At 36.9% G+C, this 27,392-nt stretch overlaps 1 protein-coding gene across 10 annotated transcripts in view; it reads right to left on the bottom strand.

Moving 5' to 3' along the window:
• tlk1a (tousled-like kinase 1a) overlaps window positions 1-27,392 on the bottom strand; it is a 48,707-nt gene that overhangs the window by 5,457 nt on the left and 15,858 nt on the right. For 2 of the 10 annotated variants that reach the window (XM_084121451.1, XM_084121449.1), the window contains 17 exons: window positions 21,220-21,341; window positions 14,610-14,681; window positions 11,010-11,048; window positions 10,090-10,168; window positions 9,777-9,820; window positions 8,680-8,705; window positions 8,223-8,289; window positions 8,005-8,100; window positions 5,034-5,120; window positions 4,439-4,531; window positions 4,114-4,224; window positions 3,715-3,851; window positions 2,166-2,354; window positions 1,608-1,674; window positions 686-783; window positions 333-414; window positions 150-241 (listed from right to left, as the gene is read on the bottom strand). In XM_084121451.1, coding sequence (XP_083977577.1) covers window positions 150-241; window positions 333-414; window positions 686-783; window positions 1,608-1,674; window positions 2,166-2,354; window positions 3,715-3,851; window positions 4,114-4,224; window positions 4,439-4,531; window positions 5,034-5,120; window positions 8,005-8,100; window positions 8,223-8,289; window positions 8,680-8,705; window positions 9,777-9,820; window positions 10,090-10,168; window positions 11,010-11,048; window positions 14,610-14,681; window positions 21,220-21,341 — 1,501 coding nt within the window. The remainder of the gene's footprint in view (window positions 1-149; window positions 242-332; window positions 415-685; window positions 784-1,607; window positions 1,675-2,165; window positions 2,355-3,714; window positions 3,852-4,113; window positions 4,225-4,438; window positions 4,532-5,033; window positions 5,121-8,004; window positions 8,101-8,222; window positions 8,290-8,679; window positions 8,706-9,776; window positions 9,821-10,089; window positions 10,169-11,009; window positions 11,049-14,609; window positions 14,682-21,219; window positions 21,342-27,392) is intronic. The other 8 variants (XM_084121454.1, XM_084121453.1, XM_084121458.1 and 5 more) reach the window with 5 other exon arrangements.

The raw sequence follows: 27,392 nt of genomic DNA, 5'->3' as shown, positions 1-27,392 counted from the left end.
TTCCTTTCCATCACATTAATCATGTTCAACCCTGTCTATAAAGTTAAAGTGCATAATTCACAATCTGAAATCTACTTCATTTCTTGCGGTGATGCACAGCATGCCACTGATGTATTTAACAAGAACAGCATCAAAGAGGAGGAACGTACTTGTGGTAATTTTCTTTCTTCTCCTCTCTCCAGTTTTTGTTGAGCTGATGAATCTTCACAGCAGCGTACCGTTGCTCAATTAAGTCAAACGCCTGAAGAGCAGAATGATGAATTCAAATGATCCGTTTCTTTCTCAAAGGTCAGCATGAATCAGGCTCTGTTATAAATGAGGGGTAAAGATACCTTGTAGACCTCACTGAAACCACCCCGACCGAGCAGATGTAGCAGCAGATAGCGTTCGTTCAGGGTGGGATGGTCCTTGAATCTAAGAAAGGTTTTTAAAAACAACAACAACAACAACAACAACAGAGAGAAACAGGAGAAAAAGGAAGGGTTGGTGGAAAATAATCATGGAAAACCAATAAATAAATGGACAACATTTTAGAAAATGCAGCAAAAGTGTAGAAAACGGGCCCTTTACAGGCAGTGAACTCGTGAAACTGTTGTTAATACGAGGAGTCAATGTCCACTTCAAAAGACACAAAATGGAAGGAAATACGAGATCAGAGGCTGATGTCATCAGTGTCGGTACATACTGTGAGCTGTCCTCATTGTTTATTCTTTTCAACTCTCGGATGTGAAGATTTCGCACCCTCTCCAACCTCTCCAGCTCTGCCTGAATCTCTGCCTCCTCCTACAAATACACACACAAAAGAAAGAAAGTCATGCGTGTCATTTTGTTTCCATAAGGTTGTCAAATGTTTCTTGAGCAGAAAATCAACATGTTAGAACAATGAAGACATGATGCTGAAAATTCAGCTTTGATCACAGGAATAAATTACATTTGAAAATATATCCAAACAGAAAACAGTTATTTTAAACCGTAAAAACATTTCACCATATTATTGTTATTTTATTTTGATAAAATAAATGCAGCCCTGGTGAGCATTAGAGACTTCTTTCAAAAACATTAACAATCTTAAATTAATGAATTCTGGCACCTTCATAATTACACATTAAAATATGACTAATGTCTTTATTTTACAATGCAGAAAAAGACAGGCAGCATCTTTTCTTTTTTAAATGTTTTAACTAGTGCTATCGAATACAAAAATGAATTAATCTAAATTTTTTTGGTAATTAATTGCAATTAATCGCACATAACATTAAAGTTTTTAATATATTTTATATATATTATAATAATTTCACATTTAATCTCCAAATTAGTGTAGAAACAACATACAGTATATTTTAAATATTTGATCTAACAGGTCGGAAATATCCAGAAATTTAACAATTTATGGCACATGATCTGACACATTTGCATGAATAAGAGCGTGCTAAATGCTAGCTAATGGATGACAAAAAACAGATGCTGCCTCAACTGCGTTAAATATTTTTAACACATTAAATAAAAAATAAAAAAATGGAATCGCATGCTTTAACATTAATTTTGACAGCCCCAGTTTGAACTGTTCTGAAATGCAGGAGGATCTGAATCATACAGGAGCCACTGACCTTTTTGAGATGGCCGAGTCTCAGTTTGAAGATCTCCTCCTGCTCGTGGTACTCAGCTAATGTTAGCCTGCAGGAACATCAGAGGAACAGGACTAAAAAAACCTCCGTACATGTACTGGGTTAGGATGCTCTGACTGTCAAATGAGTTTGAAACAATCACACGATTCTGAAGAAGCTTATGCGATCATGCCACACTGCCCACTTAACCGGCTATATTTCATATTGTCTTCAAACTTACATTTGGCTCCAAATAAATCATGTCCTGCCATTTTTCAACAATATTGCGGTTTATTTTAAAATAATTCAGATTTTAATAATTATCAACAAAACAATTTTCAAGCATTTAAACAGAATCATTTAGATCAAAAGGTTTGTAAGATCTTCTGAAATATGTTAGTCAAGTGTGTCCAAACTTTTGACTTATTCTTGGTACATCTGCTTAAGGATCATTTCTAGAAAATCAAATCAGCGACTTGTTCGTGTGAATGTTAGAGAAGCATGTAAAACATGGAAAGCCGTTGTGTGTGTGGATAACAGAGGTTGTATTGCGTCACTCACAGCTGTGGAAGGCTGGGTTTGAGGAAGGGGTCGTTGTCAGAACCGTTCACAGCCTTGGTCTTTCGTTGTTTCGGCTCAGAGTTGGTGCTGGGCGACTGTGAGCTGCTGGATGCTGGTGGTTTTCTCTTAGCTAACAATTTCCTCTGTCTTTCAATTTCTTCACGCTGTTGAATGATCCATTCCTGCTGTCTGCATACAAAAGGCAATAAAAACAGTTCATATAGTCAATAGTACAACTTAAATTCTGTAATCAAGTGAAATCTGTAATGGACGGACAGATCTACAAGAGACCTGAGGCCCGTTCACACTAAGAACGATAACAATAGAGATAACTATAACAACTATATTTGCGTCCACACCAACGGATGATAATGTTCTGTTTCTTTGTAACAGTTGTGCTGTTTGTGGCTTGAAATGCTCAAGCTCTTTAAAGGATTAGTTCACTCAGAATTCATTTATTGATAATTTACTCTCCCCCACGTCATCCAATATGTTCATGTTTTTCTTTCTTCAGTCGAAAAAAATGAAGGTTTTTGAGGAAAACATTCCAGGATTTTTGTCCATATAGTGACTTCGATAGTTTCAGTGCAGCTCTACACGATCCCAGCCGAAGAATAAGAGTCTTATCTAGTGAACCAATCTGTCATTTTCTAAAAAAATGTAAAATATATATATACTTTAACCACAAATGCTCGTCTTGCACTAGCTGTGATGCGCCACACATTACGTAATCACATTGAACGATCACGTGTGACGCAGGCGTAAGTACCGACCTAGTGTTTACAAAGCGAACCTGTTTTTTTTCGCCCTACCCTACCTTTTTGAACCAGAACCCAAGTGATCTTTCAACGTGATTACATAAAGCGTGGTGCATCGCAGAGCTAATGCAAGATGAGCATTTGTGGTTAAAGAATTTTATTTTATTTATTTTTTAGAAAATGGACGATGGTTTGTCTAAATAAGACTCTTATTCCTCGGCTGGGATCGTGTCGAGACTTTGAAGCTGCACTGAAACTGACATTTGGACCTTCAAACCGTTGGACCCCATTGAAGTCCCTATATGGAGAAAAATCCTGGAATGTTTTCCTCAAAACATGAATTTCTTTTCGACTGAAGAAAAACATGAACATCTTGGATGACGTGGAGGAGAGTAAATTATCAGGAAATTTTAATTCTGAAGTGAATCAATCCTTTAAAGTCAGGTGGATTCTGATTGGCTGTCAATTTTCTTATCGTTCATCAGCTGGAACATTTTTTTTTTCTAAAATTCCAACCATGTTTTTTCCTCTGTGTTGTTATCTTTAAAGTTTTGGTGTATTCCTATTCCAGATGAATAAGACCGATAATAAAAACTTTAGTTGTAGTTTTCGTCCCTGGTGTGAACAAGCCTTTACTACAGAAATTGGTGAAAATGTGAGTGAAGACAGACAAAACAGTTGGGGCACTTTAGCCCAAAGTATACTTCTTTTTACAAGTCAAGTTATCAGAGCACAGATCACCTTTTAGTATTAGATGTGCTTATGCTGTCAAACTTCAGTAAGTATCTTACTTGACGAGGTTCTGGAAGGCATATCCGTCTGTCCACTGCTCTGTAAACGAGGCTCCGTGTCTCACAGTGGTAAAATGACCCAAACGCAGTCGATCCTGCATGCTCTTCTCCCGACATGCCTGCTTCTCCTGTGTGCTCTGGACAAACACACACTTTTATAAAGATCTGAACCACTTCTTACTCTTTGTACCATTTTTAAACTGCTAAACGATGCCATTACACATCAACCCTGTAGGTTACACACAATCATTTTAGATATTGAGGTAATAAGACATGCTAATTTAAATACACACACACACACACACACACATCAAATAATTGACGTAATAACAGGCCAGCACTGGGTCAATGTTAGAATGCTACAACACTGATTTTTTAAATATCACAAGGATTCTTCACCTTCTCAATCAGAAGTTTCTTGCTCATGGTGATGCACTTGTTTAAACGTTCTTTGTACTTTTCTAGAAGCTTTTGTTGTTCATCAATTTGTCGTCTAAGATCACAGTTTGCCTGTGGAGAAGAGGAAGAGAAAATGCATTAAAAAAAAAATCAGACTCTGCTAAGCTGAACTACTTTAGCTAAGCTGATTTCTCATAACGTCACAAAAACAATTTGATACATAATAATTTTTGATGAGATTAATTATTTTGTCTCATGTTACTCCTTCCCATCCCAGCTTTTCCCCTCTCTCTCTCCTCTCTCTCTCTCTCTCTCTCTCTCTCACCCGCAGCAGGTCGTCTATCCTGCCCTCCTTCTTCTCCAGGTCCAGGTTCTTATTGCTCTCTATAGTGGCCAGTTTTACCACCGTCAGGTCAGTCTGCAGAAGAACAGAATACAAACAAACAATTCAAGACAACTACACATTTTTATGTTGTTTTATAAATGTGTTTCTGCAAGGTTCATTTGTATCAGAACAGATTTCACTTTTTTTTATTTTTGATATATGAAGATCAGACATTCAAGGAAACTTTTTACCACACATTAGTCATTTATTTGTTCTACTTTTTGAAATGCCTTTTATGTTTAGATTTTATTATTTTATCATTATCCCAGACAAAAAAATACAACAAAAAAAAAAAAGGCAAAATAAAATATTTTTAAACTATTTTTACTCATTTCTACCACAATCAACACTTTTTGCCCTCAATGAAGCTTTCACCCCTCTTTTCAAAAGTAAGCATACTTGTTTAACAAGGAGAGTGTCAAACTCGGTTCAAAATCATCAGATTAATTGATTGTTGTAATCTACAGTTTTATTCTAAGATGATAGCTAATGAGATTCTGGTTTCTTGAGTGCAAGTGCATTATGACAGTCCCACCTGAATACTCTTGACTGCCATCAGTCTAGAAGAAATCACAGAGTCCCCAAAACACAGGCTGGTGGGAGACGAGCTGCTTTGCCGGGTCTGATCAAACACAAGATTGCACATTATTTGATTAAACTGCATAGTAATGAGAGGCACAAGTAGACAGTTTGTATTGTGGCTGAGCTGAAACTATACAAGTGTTGTGACATGCATGTGTGTGAGTCGTGATTGATTATGATGCACAATTAGTGACAATGAGTCCCAGCGAGGCCCAGCTTACACTTACACATCTCAGATGCAGTGTTCATTTTGACAACAAATTTTGATTTCGTTTTTAGTCATAGTCTTTTGGCTTAAAATGCCATTTAGTTTTAGTCATATTTAGTTATCTGAACTGTTTTATTTAGTCTACTAAATACCGCTGTGTCAATATTGCTGCAATCGGGTGCAACACAATCTTCGCACTGAAAATGGGAGAAGAGATTTGAGATGCTTACACTTTTGGATGCAAAATGTATATTTTAGTCAGAATTATGGCATTCCCTTTCTACTGTGCTCTGTCTGTTTGAAATGCATGCGCTATTTCAGTGAAGGTTGTGAAGTTTAACCGAGACTTGCATGCTTTTATTTTCCTGCCATAGCTCACACTGCGTCCACCGTTATATTTCAGATGTGTTTGCAGCATAGGGATGGGCGATATGGCAAAAATATCACATCACGATTTTCTTCAGGAAAATCACGATTCACAATTTTATCACGATTCTTTTTCATGTTGGTTTTACTATTTTGCAAGTGACCGAGCATTACAGCCAAACTAATGTCCCTATTTTAAAAACATAGCCTTACAAGGTAACACAATAAAATAATGGCAGACATTTAGGCCAAAGTGGCAAAGATAAAAATCTGTCATTTTCTTTGTTATTAAAAAATAAGAACAAAGATACACATTACACATACACAACATAACATACAAATGAAATGTACTGTAGCTGAAAAAATAAAGCACTGTTTGTGTATTTAACAATAGCATACAAGAAAGAAATTAAATGAAAAATTATAAAAATAAAACACTACATAGACTTCACTGTATAAATTGATTCTTATTAAAGCTACTATTAAAGTTCTCAGTCAAGAGTTTTCTCTGTGTTTTGTTGTTTTATTAACATTAAAGGGATAGTTCCCCCAAAATGTAAATTCTGTCATCATTTACTCCCTCAAGTTGTTTCAAACCCGAATAAGTTTCTTTCTTCTGTTGAAAATGAACGTTTTTTTGAAGAATGTGGCTAACCAAACAGTTGCTGGTCCCCAGTGACTTACAGTATATTTTTCTCCTACTATGAAAGTCAATGGGGACCAGCAACTGTTTGGTGAGCCACATTCTTCAAAATATCTTCTTTTGTGTTCAGCAGAAGAAAGAAATGAATACAGGTTTGGAATAATGACAGAATTTTCATTTGTGGGTGAACTGTCCCTCAACCCGTGCGCATCCTTATGGACATTTCTGTCTTTTTCAGTTTTATTTTTTTGATACTTTTGCCCGTGTAAATGCCAACTGCATAAATGTTGGCACAGGTTTTTTATTGGAATTTTACTATTTCACCCCCATTTCCTTAAAATCTTTTTTTGCACTAGGTACACAGAATAGTTCTCAGCAATCTCAGCAGCTTTTGGACAAAAATGTCTGCACTGAAACCCATTAAACAAGCAATTTTTAATCCCAGGGCAATTTAACTATAAAATGGTGCAATATTTGTTAAGAGGCTTTCATTCTGTTGGCCAGGCTTTGAAATTTAAATTTTTACTATTTTTTTACCAGATTGTGCCATTTTTTTCAGGTTTGGCCTATAAAGCAAATACTCACTTTATTCCTGTTTTCTACTTTGGCATATTATAGAGCCAATTGGATAAATTATGAAGCGATAATTATGTGGGTGTGTTGGTATGGATGTCAGAGTGTGATTTGTATGTGTGTAATAAAAAATGTTTTTTGTGTGTATGCTTGTAATATTTGAGAGAGAAAAATCACAAATCCAACCACTGTGTGACCAGTGGAGTTTTGCTGGCATCTAACGGGGAAAACTTGGTACTGCGGCCAAACAAGATCTACTGAAAGCTCATTTTTTGAGATATCAACCTCAAATTTGGAACACAACTTGCTTAGATTTATGGCTTTGATTTTCTAGCAGTTTTGCTAGAAAGGTTTGCTAGGAGTTCAACATGTTTCATAAAATATTAATTTTATATAAAATAATGTTCATAAACTTAAACCTCTATAACTGTTTTTTTTTACTTTACTTTTTCTTTTCTTTTTACTTCAGCAATAATCTGCAAAGGGTCTTCTTTAAAATGAGACCAAACTTAAGTCTGTGCACCCAAGGTTAAACTTTTTATGCCAGTTTTTTAACACAGACATTTTTGTCCACTATGGACCTGTGTGTAACTTGTTTTAATTGATGCACAAGGGTTAAGGACAAGCGGCAGCATGCTAACTATTAGGCTACTGTCACTTTAAGACCGACACACCCGATTTTCTCTCAAATGTTTGCGTTTACTTTAGACATAACCAACTGTGTTTATGTAAACCTTGTGTGTATTTGACAGTATTAGCACAATAAGACTTAATCCAGTAACCGGGCGCTGTTTGACAGGCTTTTATTGCCTGTGAGCTTCGTGTAAGCGCTCAGAAAAGCGCATGTTAGAACAGCGCATCAGCATGCGAATGAAACGTTTAACCGGTAAGGCACATACAAATAATGAACTTTTGTGAATTGCAGTGTCCCATGAGTGTAACTCTACTCTTTGTTAACATGTGATGTGAATGTACGTCGTGTCGTTGATCCGCCTTTTGAAATCTGATCACAAGTGTTCACAGACGCATGTTACTACTGGGAAAAACAGCCGTCTGTCAGCCTGTGATCAGATCAGTCGAGACAGCTCTTAATACCAGGTGTAAACAGGGTCAGAGAGAGTGTGTGCGACGTACGCTGGATCCAGGTGCAGAGTGGGAATGTGAGTTCTGGGGTGAACGGATGACAGGTGGTAAACCTCTTACTGGACTGGACCCATTACCACCCTGAAACTACAGAAAGAAGGAAATAAACAAACCATGTCGCTTGAAATCATGATCTATGTAAGAACATCAAGACACCACTCCACTTAACACCATATGAAGAGGAAGTGGAGAAAAAAATGTGCACAAACCTTCGAGCTCATGTGCATCGTCAACACATGAGGTTTTAATGTGCATAATATCAATGAGATTTGAGATCTGCGGCAGAAGGTAAGATATTCAGAAGACTTGAAATTTATTGCACAAGGTTTTTTTGCTTTGGGGAGAGGGGAGGGGTAGGGGGTGGAAAGCCACTGGTCATTGTATGCTTTCACTGCATGGAACAGAGCAGCTTGGACATTGTGTTCAATTTTTGCTCCCAATGTAGCAAAACTGGCTCTAATTTGGATCAGACCCATGGCAGACAGGGAGTGAGTTCGGGAAACCTTGTTTGAAAAGTTTGAAATATTTTTTGCAATGCCGCTTTATGTTGGTAGCACAAAAATAATACATTACTACACATACAAAGACAGAATCAAATTAAAACTGACACCATTTATTTCATTTTCAATAAATGTAATTTGACTAATAATAAATTGTTGTTCTTACTTTGTCTGACTCGTCAGTTTGTTATTCTAAAGAAATGAAAAACCTTTCATTAATGAAATGTTTCTCCACCTCTAAAATGACTTTTGATGTAACAATACCGTTTGGGTGGGAAAATAATATTAATTGTATTTTAATAATAATACTATTTTTCACAATCCAATCAAATCACAAATATAAAAAAAAAAATCAGGTCTACCCTACATTATTTCGTTCCAAATTTTCAGTTTTGCTTGAAAATATGTTAAATATGCTACAAATGCGTTCACATTTTTAACCCTCTGTTTGCTGCTCGCAAGGTGGTCAAAAATGTCTGATTTTTATTTTTATTTCAATGAAATGAATGTACTACATTTTAGTTCGATAATGTTTTTTTATTTACGGTTTTTATTTTTAGGAGATTTTATGATAATTAATATTTATTTATTTATTTATTTATTTATCTATCCACTAATAGAAATAGTTATTTTATTAATTTATTACCAGTTAATCACTTCTTGAGCCTAGGCCTGAGAATGAAACTTCCAACTTAAACTGGAGCACAGACTTAAGTTTGGTAGACTTAAGACATTTGGCAGATTATAGTTGAAGTTAAAAAAAAGTTAAAGTGAAACTAAAAAAAAAGTTATGGAAATTTAAGTTTATTATGGAAATTGCATCATAATACTATTTTCCAAAACATATTTACTCTAAAACTGTGAGAAAATCAAAACCATAAATCTAAACCAGTTGTGTTTCAAATTTGAGGTTGATATCTAAAACAAATAAAAAGTGCAGTACCGAACATGAAATTATTTTCCCATTCATTTCCAATGCGGTCATTTTTGACCGCGAACAAGTACAAGTGTGACTTTTTTTCAGGACCATTTATCCTGTCAGTGATTGTTGTGTTGTGTTCACACAGCAAGTGACAACACGTTTACCAAGTTTCGTACCATTCCGAAAAAGAAGGACATTTTTCAGTCTAAAATGACTGAACAGCATCAGAGGGTTAAAACAATACTGTCCAAGTTGCAATGACTTTATGTCAGTTCCGCTCTCATTAAGCCAATGCCAAAGATGTATCATACGTTTCCCTCAAATTACTGGCAGATACTCACATCAAAATAATCACTAATTTTCGGTCCCCGAATGACGGACTTCCCTATGAGAGGAAAAAAAAAGACATGAACACGCATATTAAGCTACATGTAAAGAACATACTAGAAAACACACACATGGGGAGAGAGAGAGAGAGAGAGAGAGAGAGAGAGAGAGAGAGAGAGAGAGAGAGAGAGAGAGAGAGAGAGAGAGAGAGAGAGAGAGAGAGAGAGAGAGAGAGAGAGAGAGAGAGAGAGAGAGAGAGAGAGAGAGAGAGAGAGAGAGAGAGAGAGAGAGAGAGAGAGAGAGAGAGAGAGAGAGACAAGCATTTACCCTGACTGCTTTCTGATTGGTTGTCGGCAGCTTTCCTCTTCCTGCCCCGTGATGATTCAGAGTGCTTCTTTTCAGGAGTCTATAAATGAGAGATATTACATTCATACGCCATTTGTTATGAATTTATTCAGGTCTTCTTTTGCACTCGATGCACGATAACGCTGGCCTCAGCAAAGCACTGAGCACCACATTTAAATTCATAGTCTCCTGAGAGCAAATCGTACAATCTTTGAGTATCAGCTCATGGTAAAAAGAGACACATTGTGTGTCTTCGAACAGTATTTAATGACTCTTGAGTCTAAATGACTCTAAGAATATCTCTAATGTGAGAGTGCATAATCCAGGGCCTGGACCAATAATCACAGTCTATTTTCTCCCTCACCAGGGATAGGATGCAGAAATATCCTGCTCTTTTCAGCACAGACAAAGAGGGGTGAGCTGCCAAGGGCATCTTTGCATTCTGATCAGAGAGCAGTTCTTGCTCACTGGCTTGGACTGAAACCTTCACATCTGCCACCAAACTCCAGCAACAGATACCCACACACACCGATGTAACACTATTAAGAGATAAACGGTGTCCTACACACGCACTTAATATATAAAAAGAAACGCTGCCTCATCTGTATGTTGATTAAAATGCTAATCTCTTTATAGCTGAGAAACGGAGAGAAAGAGACTTTCCAAAATAGATGTGGTTAAACTCCGCCCTGTATATTATACATGGCTTCATCATGTTAATTTCACAATCTAAGCTTAATTTGAGGTTATTGTAGAAATGATAAACTCTCATGTGGGCTATTTTGGAAACCACGTCATATCCCTGCAACGAGAGGACTGTTGATTTGACTGAACCAAGAGCCTCCAAAAGCATCAGTTATGTCTCGAATCAATTCTCACATGACTGGGACAGAGAGACTTACTGAATACGCAGGAGAGCTTCCTCTTTTCCCATCTGATCCCTGCAACAAAGAAAGAGGAAGAGAGAATGAGAGGAGAGGAAAAGAAAAAAAAAATAGGAAAAGACAGAAATGAAAGAAAAAAAATATATATATGTAATATATATATATGAATATGAATATATGAAATGGTGAGGAAAAAAAGAGAAAAGAAAATTAAAGAAATGTAAGAAAATAATTATGAATGGGAAAAAAGAAAAGGAGAAAATGAAGGTAAAAAGAAAAGGATAGGAAAAGGGAAAAGGACAGAAAGGGAAAAGGACAGAAAGGGAAAAGGAAATTAGAGAATAAAAGGAAAAGGAAAACAAAAGAGAGGAAAAGAACAAAATAAAGATGAGAAAATAGAATAAGGAAAAAGAAATGGGAAGGAAAGGGGGGAAAATGAGCAAAAAGAACAGGAAATGGAAAACAAGAGGAAATGAAAAAAAGGAAAACGAAAGGAAAACAAAAAGACAGAAATGCAAGGAAAATCATAATGATAATGTGAAAATGATAGGATAAGGAAAATAAGCAAAAGAGAAAATCGGATAAAAGAAAAAGGAAATGAGATAATGAAAACAAAAGGAAAACAAAAGAAAGTATAAGGAAAAGAAAGAAATAAAAAGGAAAATGATAAAGAAAATAATCAGTATAAGTAAAAGGAGGAGGAGAGTGTGTTTCAGATGCGAGTGGGTCAGGAGCTGAAGCTGGTGTTTATAATTAGCCCTCAGTGACAATGACAGAATGTCACGGTGGCCCTAACGAGCCGCACAGCCTCATATTGATGTTCTGCACGCTCACAACTGGCACTTCTGGGTCACAATGGCCACCAGCTCAGAACAAGAACATACAGAAGCACGCTTACCATCACTGCAATGCAATTACTAAAGCTCAAATTAGAAGAGCCTACAGAGAAACAAAGGCAAATTTCATTCAATGCATCAAAAAAAAAAAAAAAACTTCAACCAGAGAACAATCCATGCACTCTCTTCAACTGTCTGTCTTCGTTTGATATAGACACTTCCACGCACTCTCTTCAACTGTCTGTCTTCGTTTGATAGACGCTACAGAAGACACTTCTGCGCATGAAATGTTCTGAAATATAAAGATTACATAATCTTCATTCCTGTCACTGAAAATATAATCCTTGATACATATATTCAAATCCATCATGAATATGCAAATCACCCTGCATTAAATGAGTCATTTGCTTCAGGCTGCAGGTGTTGGAGGCTGTGATTAGTGTTCAGGGGATTATGGGTAATCTAGTGTATATAGTCTGAGGTGGGGCCTTAATGGAGGTTTTGGTGCCGTGTTGGGACTGGAGTATGTTGCAATGTGAGTGAAAGTCTGACAGTGGTGTGTGTGTGTGTGCGTCAGCTCTAATGCAGTGGGAGCATGTGTGTGACAGGTGTGTGTGTGTGTGTGTGTCTACAGTATCTAGGTGTCTGACATCTGGCATAATAAGCAGCTCACAGCCACAAGAGAAGTTTATTCTCAACCTCCCAGTTCACTTTCTCTCTCCCTTCATAACTCGCTTCATTGGCTTCCTCCTCCTCTTGCTCTGATTTATGTCACAGCAGGTGTGTTGTGCAGGGGGAGGGGAGGACAATTCATCTTACTATGATGCTTTGTGTGTGTGTGTGTGTGTGTGTGTGTGTGTGTGTGTGTGTGTGTGTGTGTGTGTGTGTACATGTGTAGTGCTTTGCCTGCTGATGGTTTAACTATTGGGGGTTATGACAGATGCCAACCCAGCTTGAGTCTGCTACAAAACCTAAACACACACACACACACACACACACACACACACACACACACACACACACACACACACACACAGTGACACAGCATCCTCTACGAGCCAGAAGCTCAACCCACAGAACTAGAGCTTCATTACAGGGAACATTTCCCATCGGCCTGAGTCACACACACACGCATCAATTTCTCTGTTACGCTTTGATTCAAAGAAAACACAGCAGAACGTCTCTGCACCATCTGCTGAGCTATGAACAGAGTTATTAACAACAGCTTTCATCAGGACTCAACCGTGAACAGTTTAGAAAAGCATATCCATTACAGATCTCAGTTTGGAGCAAATGCTTCACTGCATCAATTAACGGTTTACTGATCATCTATTTATTTCTTTGTCATTTACAGTCCTTTTGGATAAAAGCTGTACAGATACAACCACAGATAAACTTCTAGAGTGGCCAGCTTCACTGATTACAGGAGGAGCGCCACACGCCTTGAACAGCGAGAAGACTCAACAGCACAAATGCCTACATGGAAATAAGCATCCTGAAGGCTGATTCTCATGATCTAGTTGCTATGATGAATGAAGAGAGACAATATTTCGTGTGAGAGAACTTTGAATAAGTATTTTCTGAGGTGTTCGCCAAAGATGAGAAACTTCAAAACAGGATGGAGTCCTTCTTTATTGGGAATATACCTTTTTGACTGGAATGGAAACAAGGCTGTGTTGGACAGAAGTACAGAAGGACCCATATACAGTACTTGCCATTATAAAGACTTAGTCTATCCCTCACAGTCTTGTTTTCATCTGTTTTATTCTATATGACGTCTATCCCCTGAATAAGGTCTATTGCCATAGCCGTGTTCATAAGCGTTACTCTTGAATGCCAATGAACACTTATTTAACAAATACTTACTCAAAATTCACTAATAAAAGATTCGAAAGCAGAAAATGGCCATCGATTGAGCTTTCCAACTAGGCCAAATGACTACTTCTCTAAAAAGTAAAGACAATTTACTCACCCTCATGTCGTTCCAAACCCTTTTGTATATAAATAATATACAGCAACACAAATATAATATTTTTAATGAAACCGGAGAGATTTCAGTTCCTCCATTGAAGGATACAAATGTAAGTGCAGTGGACTTTCTAAGACATTGTAAAAGTAATGTTACTCCAAGTCTTCTGAAGAGACCCAATCACTTTGTGATGAACAGATTTAATTTCATCATCATCATCATCATCACATATGGTAAACAGAAGCTCAACCGTACTTGCCATTGGTTCTTGTACATTAAGCAAGCACGTTTGAGCTTCTGTTTATTTGATGTTACTGATGAAAATAAATCTGTGCTCAATGTATGCGAGTTGATGAATGTTTATATGTAAATAAAAGCCTAAATTTAATCTGTTCATTATATGTCAGGTTTGGTTACAGACTTTTACTGGAGGGACAGAAATCTCTCAGGTTTCTTTACAATTATCTTCATTTTAAGTTTTGAAGATGAACGAAAGTCTTACGAGTTTGAAATGACATGAGGGTGAGTAAATGATGACAGAATTAACATTTTTGGCTCAACTATCATTTTAATTGGCCAATAAATTATTGGCTAATGCTGTTAATCTTAAAGTTATAAAATATCAACTGATTAATCAGTAAGGGCAATAACATCAGTCTATCGCTAACTGTAATGAATCATGACGTGTATTGTCTTGTAATATCCAGCACTAATTATTTCCCACTGAATATTCTGTTTGGAAATATGCCACAATATATAACAGGTATTTGGTTTAAAGATTACAATCATACATAAAAAAATAAAACCTCTTACCTCTGACTCTTTATCACTGGAGGAGCCCAGACTACCAAAACTGTGATTGGAACATTCGTTGTTTGTCAAGGTCTGTACAGGAGAAACACATTTACATGAATCAATGCAGATGAGCCAGCTGAGAGTAAAGGCGGATGAATATGAGGTATTCATGCAACAGGTGTTATGAATTAATGATTTGACAACTCAAAGGAGAGGACAGTTGTGCAAGCAAGAATACATCAAACAGCGAAAGAGAATTGTGTGTTTTAGTGTGAAGTCCACTGTAACCTGACATGAACCTCTCGGGCAGAATGTCATTTCTTCAAAAAGCTCATTACGAAAGTAGGAAGACGCGAGTCTCTTCCATGAACATTTAAAATGCTGCCTTATCAAGCAGAATTCAGAGGAAAGAAGCCACGTCTGCATCCAGTTAGGGATGCGCAGATATGAACATTCAGGCCGATACGATCATTCTTTATATTTGAAAGCAGGAAAACAATATATTGGGCGATAAATCTAAATCCAAATTTTTATATCATTTCTGAGAGCCTGATTACAAAAACAAAAGTCTCAACATTAAAATGCATGTCCCAAGCACTTCAACATAAAAGAATCATATACAGTTCAGCCTAGTTTTAACCTGTGCAAGTTTTAAAAAATATTTTACACTCCTATGGCCAACTTAAAAAACAAAAAAAACAATTGCCTTACAAATAAAATAATGAAATTCACAATGTTTTATTACAATACTGTTCTCATTATAATGTTATGTAATATGTCAGTCCTGCATTGCTGTTTTGAGCCGCATGAGCTGAAGCTAAAGATCACCGGCGCGCTTTACTACAGTGTTAATTCTTAACCAAACAAAAGAAATATATGTTTGTGTTAGAGCCCGACCGATATATCGGCAGGCCGATATTATCGGCCGATATTAGGCATTTTCCTAACTATCGGTATCGGCATTTATAACGGCCGATAAATTAATATTTAAAAAAATGCAGCGTGCAGTGATTTATGTAAGGATGGCGCTGCCAATAAAACACCTAAAAGCTGTTACAAAGAACTGGCAAAAGTGGCAAAAAAAATAACAGCCGCGTCCAGTGTAGACACAGTGTTAAAGCTCATTCTGCTACGTTACAACATAAAGCAATATTCCAATAATTTTTGTAATTATAACACTTTATATAGGGCCATTTTGCATTAAAAGTAGCCAGATGGAGACGCGACACGTTCAGAATTAATACACTTTTAGTAAACTACAGAACAGCGCGAGCGGGAAGCGGCACACCTCACGCGGGCAGAGAACGCGTCCGAGAACGGACACTGTTAGTGATATAAAATGCACACACAGGTCTGTTAAATTAAGCTATACTTTTAAGGTAGTCTAATATTTCTCTGACTAACAAAATTACTGACACAGTAAAGGGTAGATTCAAATAAAGAAAAACGAAATTTAAATAAAGAAATTAAACGAAATTTAAATAAAGAAATTAAACGAAATTTAAATAAAGAAATTAAACGAAATTTAAATAAAGAAATTAAACGAAATTTAAATAAAGAAAAACGAAATTTAAATAAAGAAAAACGAAATTTAAATAAAGAAATTAAACGAAATTTAAATAAAGAAATTAAACGAAATTTAAATAAAGAAATTAAACGAAATTTAAATAAAGAAAAATGAAATTTAAATAAAGAAAAACGAAATTTAAATAAAGAAATTAAACGAAATTTAAATAAAGAAATTAAACGAAATTTAAATAAAGAAATTAAACGAAATTTAAATAAAGAAAAACGAAATTAAGTTAAATTAAAAAACGAGATTAATTTAGATTGATAATAACGGGTAAAAAGTCTAATACATTTTGTTTCTATTATTCTATTTTCCACAATGTCAAAGCAACACAGCTTAATCCAAAACACAAGCTCAGGCATGCACTTCGGTCCATACAAACTCCGCTGTTCTGCGCTCTTGCCAGAGAAGACTTGCGCGTCGGTTCTGAGAGACGCGTGTCTCACGCAGGCAGTGTGCAAACTCCAACCTGTTAACATGGGAGCCGAAATAAAAACGGCCATGCCACGCAGTCAGTGTGTCGCCGGCCTTATTCAAGCGCGAATGAGAACCGTTTCGCGGGGGATCCCAGATGTGAAAAAAAAAAAACAACAACAAATATTCGAATGTCAAATTTTCAAATCGAATACCAACCCACCGAACGAATATTCGGGTCCAGCCCTGTAGCCTAGTTTCACGTTTAGTACATTTTGCTTACTACTTATTTAAAATAGTATAAAACTACTGTATATATGTAATTATAAACGTTTTCATTATGATATTATTAATTTTACTTTACTAAAAAGATCTGAGTTCTTCCTCCACTAAATTAAGATTAAAAATAGAAGAGTATTTAGAGTATAATATAATATAAAATGCAATGCAAACTAGTTTGGTTACAGCTCAAATTCTCATTCTATCATTCACCCTGCCTCCATTGCATATCTTTGTCACACAAGTGTTTGATCACCACATTTGAGTGATCATTGCAAAACGTTTATATATTTATTCTGTTTATACTGTGTATTCTATATACAGTACCCATCAAAAGTTTGTACACACCAATTGGAAAGTGTGTCCAAACTTACTGTACTATAATACACATAAATAATATTGCTACTGTATTATAATATACACACAAATAATATCGGCCAATATATCGGTATCTGGCTTTTTTTTTTATCGGTATCGGCATCGGCGCCCAAAAATCCATATCGGTCGGGCTCTAGTTTGTGTTAGGTCGGTTACCTGTGTCGGAAGTGTGCAGTAGACACACCCACTTTAACAATTTCAATATATTGATTAATCCGTTCCGAAAAGACCATAAACCTTACAGATAACATCTGAAGTAACAATTCATTTACATGTATATATCGTAAATCTACTCCTTTGCGACTGATACGCTGCAAATCGGGTGGTTTTAGGTCAATGTTTTGGCTGTAAATCAATGATGCCCTCTAGGGAAGAGTAAAATAGCCGCTCAAACACTTCTGGTGGCAGTTTAGATCCAGTCATTTATATAGATCAGTGATTGATACAGATATGTTTCTATTAGTCTGCATTTACATCACGCGCATCTATTTTGACATGCCATTTTTTGTCCCGTTCTAGTCATCACCATGTCAATTGCTTTTAGTGTGTTCATTATAATTAGTGTTATTATATAGATGTCACTTCTGATATTTTGCAGTGTGTAATTGGCCGTCTCTCCTCTTAGCAGAACATATACACACACACACAAACATACATATATATATATACATATACATATATATATATATATATATATATATATATATATATAAAAAATCTTCAATGGATTACATAGCCTTGAAAGAGCGCAAATAGATCACTGAATAAACAATCACTGAAAAAGCTGTCACTCATATCAGTTTGCAATCTCACAAAGTTCCATTTAAATCAATAAAGTAGTCTACACTGCATAAGGAATAGATTATTTACGTCTTTGTTTGTGAATGAGAGGATTTGTTAATGCGTTTTGAGCGGTGACTGGATTCTAACTAAATGAAACATTATTGTTATTGGTTACATTTCTCACCACTGCAAAAACACATTTTTTGTTTTAATAAATAGAAACATCTGACGTTCTCCAGAGCGCAAACACAGTGACGTTTCGCCAGTATGTTCTTTTTTTAAGGGTGCTTATATTTAAATTCGACTTTGTGATGTTATTTTTTACCCATGTATTAATTCAACAAAAACTTGTGTAATCGGACATTAAATCGACGGACCCCTGCGGTTCCTCTGTGGACCCCCGGATGAAAACCCTCGGTCTATTATATCCCACAAGGCTGTGTGCACAGATTGGTGAATAAAAATGGTGTCTGAAGAACCAGTTAAAACAAATACATTTACAAATGTATTATAGTCAATAGTAGGGGTGACCCCGAATAGTCGAAGATTTGATGCTTCGATTGGAGGAGCCTGATTCGACTACCGATCTCACGGTCGAATCTTCGCAGAGGTGTTATGAAACGAGGATCATGCCACTTTGGCTATATGAGGGCGCTCAATGTCTGATTTCACATAGAACTACCAGTTTTCTGTCAATACGTTAATATTCAGCCTATTATGATAATGCTGTATATAAAAATTTTCAAAGAAAGCTTTTAATAAATATTTTTTAACGTGCGTGAATAAATCAAAACACCCCGTGACAGATTTAAAGGAACACGCCGACTTTTTGGGACTTTAGCTTATTCACCATATCCCCCAGAGTTAGATAAGTCCATACATACCTTTTTCATCTCCGTGCGTGCCGTAACTCTGTCTGACGCACCCACCGCTAGCCTAGCTTAGCACAAAGACTGGAGGTAAATGGCTACAGCTAGCATACTAATCCCAATAAGTGACAAAATAACACCAACATTTTCCTATTTACATGTTGTGATTTGTATAGTCACAGCGTGTACAAATAACATGGTCACATGAGACACAGACATCTTCTAACCGTATACATACTGGGAACTATATTCTCAGAAGCACTGCTACTTCTGCGGAGTGATTTACTCCAATTCTGAGCGAACTCTCTGCTCCTCACCACGGGGCTTCTCAGGCGCTGCGAGCAAATCACTCCGCCCAAGTAGCAGTGCTTCGCCTTCTGAGAATATGTGACCATGTTATTTGTACACACTGTGACTATACAAATGCTTATGCTTCTCTGTAATGGACAGTCTGTATTAATATTTGTGGGCATAATTGTCGGTGGTGGTAGTTATGTTTGAGGCCTATAATAAAATTTTACCTAGTAGCGTGTGTGTGTATGTGTGTGCGTCTTGTGTGTGCGTCTAGCAGAGACAGCGCGCATCAGAGAGCGCGCGTCAGAGAAAGCTCAAAGTGATATTGATGTTGGTCTCAGGTCGGGTTCGGGGTGAAAAATTGCAGACGTTTTCGGGCTGGGGCCAGATTAGGGCTTGAACACCAACGGGCCAGGTCTCGGTTAGGGCTGGATGTTTTGCCCCGTGCAGGGCTCTAGGCAGTATGCTAGCTGGAGCCGTTTACCTCCAGTCTTTGTGCTAAGCTAGGCTAGCGGTGGGTGCGTCAGACAGAGTTACGGCACGCACGGAGATGAAAATGGTATGTATGGACTTATCTAACTCTGGGGGATACGGTGAATAAGCCAAAGTCCCAAAAAGTTGGCGTGTTCCTTTAAGTTTCACTTTCAATCCGTGACCGACAGAGGAGCGTCTCGGTGGCAAGGATTTAAATCTTTAACAATGTCTGGGATAAGAAAATCTAAAGTGTGGATGTACACCATCAGAAAGGATATTCTCCAAGGCTGGATTTAGCATCAGGAAAACCATGATCACACTTCTGCCGGCCAACGTTAACAAGTTGGTTTTCCACGGGACATTCTAAAATGCTTAATGTGAAAAAAGCTTTTAAAACGCTTAAAAGGCACTTTAACGTGGCTTAATGCATGTACACAGTACACACTTTATTAAGAAACCATACTATGTGCAGATAACCAAATGAACCTAGAATATGAACGCAATGCGTTCCTCCAATAGTAAAGCGTTTTCTTTACATAATTTGATATTTTAATTTAACTATTTTAGGGGATTAAGTCGTTAAACGTTTTTCACGTTAAGTGTTTTAGAGTGTATTTTATCCGCGTGCACAATTTGAAAAGACTCCAACGGACACAGACAGAGTGAAAGACTGGATTTTTCTCTCTCGATCAAGTGATTTCAAAACTTTTCAGCCGGTTCTAATTAGATTTTTGGATGCTGAGAACATTTTTAGCTAAAAAGACTGCCACTCCAGTTTAGCATTTATTGTTGTTTCTGCAGTTAAAAAGACAATTGTAAATTCTGGCTACTATCGTTATTTTAATAATTTCTTTATTTTTATTTTATTTATTGATCTGTCAGGGTTATCTAATCTAACTATTTGTGGCTTGTGTTTTGAATATATGTTCCCCTGCACTTTAGGCATTTTGCACACATTTGCTCCTCATCTTGTGACTTGATTCTGATTTAATTCGTTTTGTATTTTTATTTATTAGAAAGGTATATTCTGTTCTAATTTAATTTTGTAAATTAATTGTTTATTTTTTCGGTGCATCGATGTTGTGCTGTACTTAGAGCCTTTTAGCCGAATTAATTTGATTTGCATGTGAAATGAAAATCCTGTCTGCAGTGTGGCCTTTCTGGAGTTATGTTATTTCTTAGTTTTATTGATCCAAAATGTTTTTATACATTTTCTTCTATATCTTTGTGTGATTTTCTGTACATCGCGGCTTTGAAATGTTAAAGCCCCGCCCCATACACATGATTCGACTATTAGTCGACTATAGGCAAGACTTGACGATTCTGATTCCACTATGAAAATCCATAGTCGGGGACACCCCTAGTCAATAGGCACTGTAGTCAATATTTGCTTGGTGAGCTCTAAACTGTCCTTGAATTTGTTCTAGATCAAACACGAGGCATAATGGTGCCTTTCATACGAAAACGCTACCTTCTCTTTAGACATGACCATTGTCTGCAACACATATACAGTATAACACAACACATATAACACAATAACAGTCCGGTGATAAACTCGGCTACTAACTTTGGTTCCTCCGCTAGCACTGCCAGTGCTGCCCACTGTGTTTCCACTGACTCCACCCAGAAACCTGGCCTCCAGCAACTCCTGCCGGCGCGGGTCCAAACTGTGCAGCTCCTCCATAGCACCTGAGTGATACACACACACATACATAGGTCACTATAGAGGTTTGTAAACCGCTTTTCACTTCTTATATATAGGTAGACAGAAAAAAAGCACATGAAGCCATATGTAACAGTCTCCTGGGTCATGTGTTCACAAACACACAGGTACCGCATTCCCCAGAGCTTACATAGTACTCAAAACTAGATCACACAAACAGGTTAAGCCTCATGACCTGTGACTTACAATCAGAGACACAAAAATATCCAGTCAGTGTTGAGTGGAGATAGTGCATGTTAACATACGTGACTTCCCCGAGGAAGACTATAGTCAGTGGTGTAGTCTAGTTTTTTGTAGTGAGTATACTGTAATATAACCTCCCTGTTTACTGTTTAAATTATAACATGTATGAAAACTTGTGTGATATTCCCTTAAAATAACGTTTTAATAGATTTTATTATTATTATTATTATTATTATTATTATTATTATTATTATTATTTTAAAATTCATTTTACTGTGCAATTTCTTTCTAATTTCTTTGAGTTAGACCAAACTTTTATTTTGGTGGGTTGTAGACATTTGAGTTTCTGTGTGTTTTAATAAACTATTATTATTATTATTATTATTATTATTATTATTAGTATTATTATTATTAGGCCTACTTGAAGTATACTCTACTGTGCAATAGTAATATATTTCTGTTATAATTTCTTCAAGTTATACCGAACTTTTATTTTGACAGGTTGTTCTGAAGACATTACAGTTTCTATGTGTAGGCTATATGAAACGAATGACGATAGTTTTGTCAAATTAAATGGTGAAATTCTCGTGCAGTGACTCTCATAGCAGCTCTGCGATGAAAGTGCACATGTGTATCCTATCCTACATCATGTCTCAATACAGTGAAACGCTGAAAACACACACCACCACTGCTTCAGTGTGTGTGTGTGTGTGTGTGTGTGTGTGTGTGTGTGTGTGTGTGTGTGTGTGTAGTGGAGCACACACTGAGCGCTCATTCCCAGAGACGCGTAGAATAGGGCTGTGCCGGTAAACTTGACAACCGCACCACCGCGGTTGTAAAGCGCCACCGCGGTGGCTGAGGAGTACCGGCGGTGGTTTGCAAAAAAAAAAAGTTTGTATGTGAATGCTGTTTTACATTAATATTATGACACACAAAGCTTTGTTTACAAAATAAATAATAGGTTAGCAATTAAATGTTATATTGCAGGCGCAGCCATGGAAAAGTTTGAATTCATGACGAATGAGAGAGTTGTGCGTGAGTCCATAAATTTAAACTTTGTCGGCTTTGAATTCTGGTTTGCGATCTTCACCCGATAATCAGCGAATTTAAAAATATTCCATTAGTTATTCCATATAGAAACAATTAAATTAAACAAAAACGAAAATAAACCGACTAGCATATGTTTATGTATTCCGTATAGCCTAGTGTGCAATTCTCTCTATAGGCGCGTTCACTGCGAAGATGACGAGTGAGCATCGTCAACTTCATCTTTGCAGCCCAACACTGACACAAAAAACCCCACTTTATTAATAAACAATTCAAATGTCTCCTTGCTATATTTGACACGTTCATAATCATTACTTTTGCCGGTTTGTGACAGCTGTTGTGTGCGTTATTGGCAGCGTCACCCACATGAACGCGTCAACCGCATCAGCACCAGAACATGGAGATTTTATTTTAGAGAATGATCGCACAACAGACATTAGAACATAATCGAATATTCAAAAATCGTGACTCATCCCTGCATGGAATCTCTTTTTTCTTTTCCCATACCTTCACTCGCGTCTCACCCATTTCCAAAGGGGATTATAAACGTTTCTTCCTTTGTTCGCTTTTAGGTCGATTATTTTCGTATTCTTTACTGTGGTAAAGTAGAAAAAACGCTGTAGGACAGATATAGCCTACATTTTTTACATGTACGTCAAATTCTTTTTAACACAGTTTGTGCTTGTTATTAGACATATTGGTATAGGCGCGTCAAGTTCATTTGTAAAGCGCGTTTCACACGCGCGGGTGATTTTAGTTTGGCTTTCTCTGGCAGCGCGCAAACATAGCTTAAATGTCTTGCCCATGTGGAAGATAAAATTCGCTCTTCATACCTTTTACAAGTAGAAAACATGAAGATATCAGAAAAGAGATTGATGGTCTCTTTCCTGCTCGTGTCCCACATCCCTCTCAAAGCGCAGAGCGGTAGGCTGTATCACGCGTCTTTGTGTGGAAATATTAAACAAAAGTTTTTTTTTTCTTAAATAGATTAAGATTTTTCTTAAATAGAATAGATTTATTATATTATGTAAGTTACCAGTATTTACTGATATTTATTGCAATGCTTTAGAGGCTTTATTGTGTTGTTTCTTTGTTTTTATTTATTTATTTCAAAACAACCCCCCAAACACCGCAACACCGCCGGTATTTGGGTCCATTACCACCGCGGTGGTAAAAAACTGCCACCGTCACAGCCCTAGCGTAGAACAATTGAAGTCTCTTAACTTTAATATTCACAGACACTGGTCCATATCATATCCCTACTTTTGATTTATTCATTCAAAAATAGCCAAATTCCGTGATGACGTTCTGCTTAGCAAGCTCCATTTGTGACTGGATTCCGCGATTCGGTGTCGCTTCGCAAACACTGACGGGGTGAATTTATGAATGAAAGTGTGAAAGTTCTGACACAAAACGAAGTTGTTACGTATCCTCACGATTTTTTATGTGGGTATACGGAAATCCTTGGCCTTTTCTTGTGGGTATAAGGCATATACCTGCGTATCACGTAGACTACACCACTGACTATAGTGAAATGCTGCAGCACACCCAACACAAGCACATTAAAACTGACATTTGAACAAAAATACCATTGTTCGCATGATTACTGTCTATGCACACACACCACATCCCTCTTTACCACTTCTCCCTCTGTTTTTCCATCAAATCACCCACTTCCTCCTGCTTGTCACTCCTTCCCTCAGCCTCAGTTCTCTCTATCGGCCCCTGAGGCGTGGAGGAGCGAGAGTCGCTGTGAGGTTTCTCTGGGCGTTCTCGTCCGGGTGGGCTCCTCAGGGCTCACCCTGCTGTCATTATCTCCATCTAATGAGATGCCATTATGGCTCGACTTCAAGCACAGCAGCTCAGTGCGGGAATCACACAGGAGCTTTACCACAGGGACATACTCATATACTGCTGAGAGTAGACCAAGAAAATCCATAACAACACAGAATAAGGTGAAACTTGTATATTGTTAAGACTGCAATATGCAAGTCTTACATCCTTACAAGTCTTACATCCTCCGCTTCGCGTCAGGGTCTTCATCACCCTGTTGGGGTTTATTCTGAGATAACAACCAGCAGGATATACACTATCCCGATTATTACACGGCTACTTGCCAAGTCAAGTCACCTTTATTTATATAGCGCTTTTTACAATACAGATTGCATCAAAGCAGCTTCACACAAGTTCACAGTGATAACATAAAAATAATACAGCAAAGTTTGTTTCTAGAAAATTACGTCATCGTCCACCTGAAGTAAGGATCAATAATATTATAGAACGGAGTCACTTGTATACATGTTGCTAGCGGATCTGTATGTATATTTTTACATTTATGTGTGTACTTTTTCTTTTTTTCTTTTTTCTGAAGGTGTTGTGTTTTTTTTGTGTGTTTTTTTTGAAGGTGTTTAATTTATATATAAACAAAAAAAAATATTATTTATTTATTTATTATTATTATTATTTGTTTTATTTTTTTTTGGTCTACACCTGAGTGCTTGTATATGATTGATTAATTGATGTACCACACCCATCTAGGCCTGTGGCCAATGATTTGAACTTTGATTCTTTAAAATCTGTACATCGTTGCCATTGATTGTTTGACTCTGAAGACGACGCATGGGTGTCGAAACGTTAGTCGTTTTGTACCAATAATAAATTATTTAAAACGTTGTGTGCTCTGGTCCTGTTCCTTGGTCCTAGCTAGACCTTGGGTTTCCTCTCTAGATCAATAATATTGTTGAATATTAAATGTCCCCAACTAAGCAAGCCAAAAGCCAAGGCAACAGTGGCAAGGAACCAAAACTCCATCAGGTGACAGAATGGAGAAAAAAACCTTGGGAGAACCCAGACTCAGTCGGGGCCAGTTCTCCTCTGGCCAACGAGCGAACAGTGTGTGATTATGATTCAGGCAGCATTACAGGTCAGAAGTCAGATTGCATCAGAACATTCAGAATATTATCCAGTTCCATCTGGTTGGAGGTCGAAGTCATCGCGCTGGTATGGATACGAGTTTGTTGAGGATCAGTGCCGATGGCTGTCATGTCAATGTAAATAATTAAGACACGAAATATTGATCTGAGTTAAAATATCTTATTAGGCCTTTAAACGCAAAGCTTCCGCAGAGAGAGCAAATGCAGCGGCAAGATCAAACTAGACGGACATTTAAGGGATACGGTACAGTCATACCACTTATTACACAGCATTTCGCCACATAAATAATTAAGGAGATAAGAGATATTGATTTCAGATTAAACTGTTTTAAAATTGTACCTGTTTGTTATCTTATAATCCAACAGTGTACAAAACAATAGTCACAAAATGGCAGCAGCTGCGTTTGTATGAAACAGAAGAGAGCCAGTCCACGATACTGGATGGCATAATTAAATAACTGTACATAAAATATTGATTTGACTGAGTTTTAATATTTTATTAGCTCACCAAACGCAAAACTTCCACGAAGAAAAACCGTTCCTAGCAAGCGTATAGTGCTGCTGACTTCAGTAACCCGGATGAGCCTGCGTTATCTGTTTTCAGCGGTTGTTTTCTGGGAATAACATACTGCCGGATGGCAAGATTGACCAATCAGAATCAAGTATTCCACAGAGCCGTGTAATAATACTAAATATTCCCACTGTTCCAAAATCTAGTGAGATGCAATAGACAGAATTGTAAGGCATAGGCATCAAAGGTACGCTCCTGACATGATGGCTGGTCCAAAAGGCATCTTCATTACACTGCCAAATTCTAAGGCTACGTTGAAAAAGAAAAAGCATGTGCTTGAATAACTTTAAATGTAAGGATTAACCTTTTTTTTTTTTTTTTACATTGAAGATTATGCAGTGTTAGAACTATTTTACAATTGATTTATTACATTTATTTTAACCTATTCATCAAATAAAGTAGTCATGTCTCTACAGCAGACTTGGATTAAACTGCTTTATTCATAAGGATTACTGTTACAATGTGTCACATACTTTAAGGATTCAATATTGATTGCCTAGAAATTCAATGGATAGACAAAAAAAAATTATGTTTGTATGACAGATATGAGTTTTTTCCTGTGATATCGAAAATGGCATCAAATACCGATATTTTTCAAGGCATCGTATTGAAGTTATAAATTCCAGTATCGTGACAACACTATGCTTAACATTACAGTTGAACTCATTTATTTTGCATGAATTAAGCAACCAGTATTTAAACCAGTATTTAATAAATTTGACTAAAAATATTAAAATATTGTTACTTATGTGTGTATTAAAGCAGTAAAGACATATCACTGGTCTGCTTTGCATTTTTTAGATTTTAAAATAACATACATTTTATCATACAAGTAAGACTGTAAAGTAAAAGTAAAGACTGATTGCCTGAAATTTTAATGGGCTTTCAATAAAACGTGGCTATACAGTAGAAAGAGAAAAATGTGAAATCAGTGCTACCTGACTAGGACGCCGAAACGGAAAATCTGAAAATGTTTGTAGTCGAAATTTCAAGCTGGATGACCACGAACACATTGTTTTAGGCCAAACGCAGGGGGAAAAAACTGAACGAAACTGCCATTCTCTAAGTTCTCTAAAACTGCTTCACTACATTCACCGCTCTGGCAGTTCTACCAGGTGTCAGAAAAGGACAAAAAATTTGCAAAGTTGTGAGATTTTAGTGCATTTCTTTCCTTCACAGCGGTGAACCTCAAACTTAACATCCAAATCAGCTAGATCGGTGATTGTCGTAAAATACAGTCTACAGTTGCTAAACTACTTGATAATAAAAAGTGTTATTAAAAC

This window comes from Abramis brama, assembly GCF_963993115.1.
Source record: "Abramis brama genome assembly, chromosome: 8".
NCBI classification, from domain to species: Eukaryota; Metazoa; Chordata; class Actinopteri; order Cypriniformes; family Leuciscidae; genus Abramis; species Abramis brama.
The sequence above is the reverse complement of the archived record's forward strand: the minus strand, read 5'-3'. Positions and strand labels throughout refer to the sequence as shown.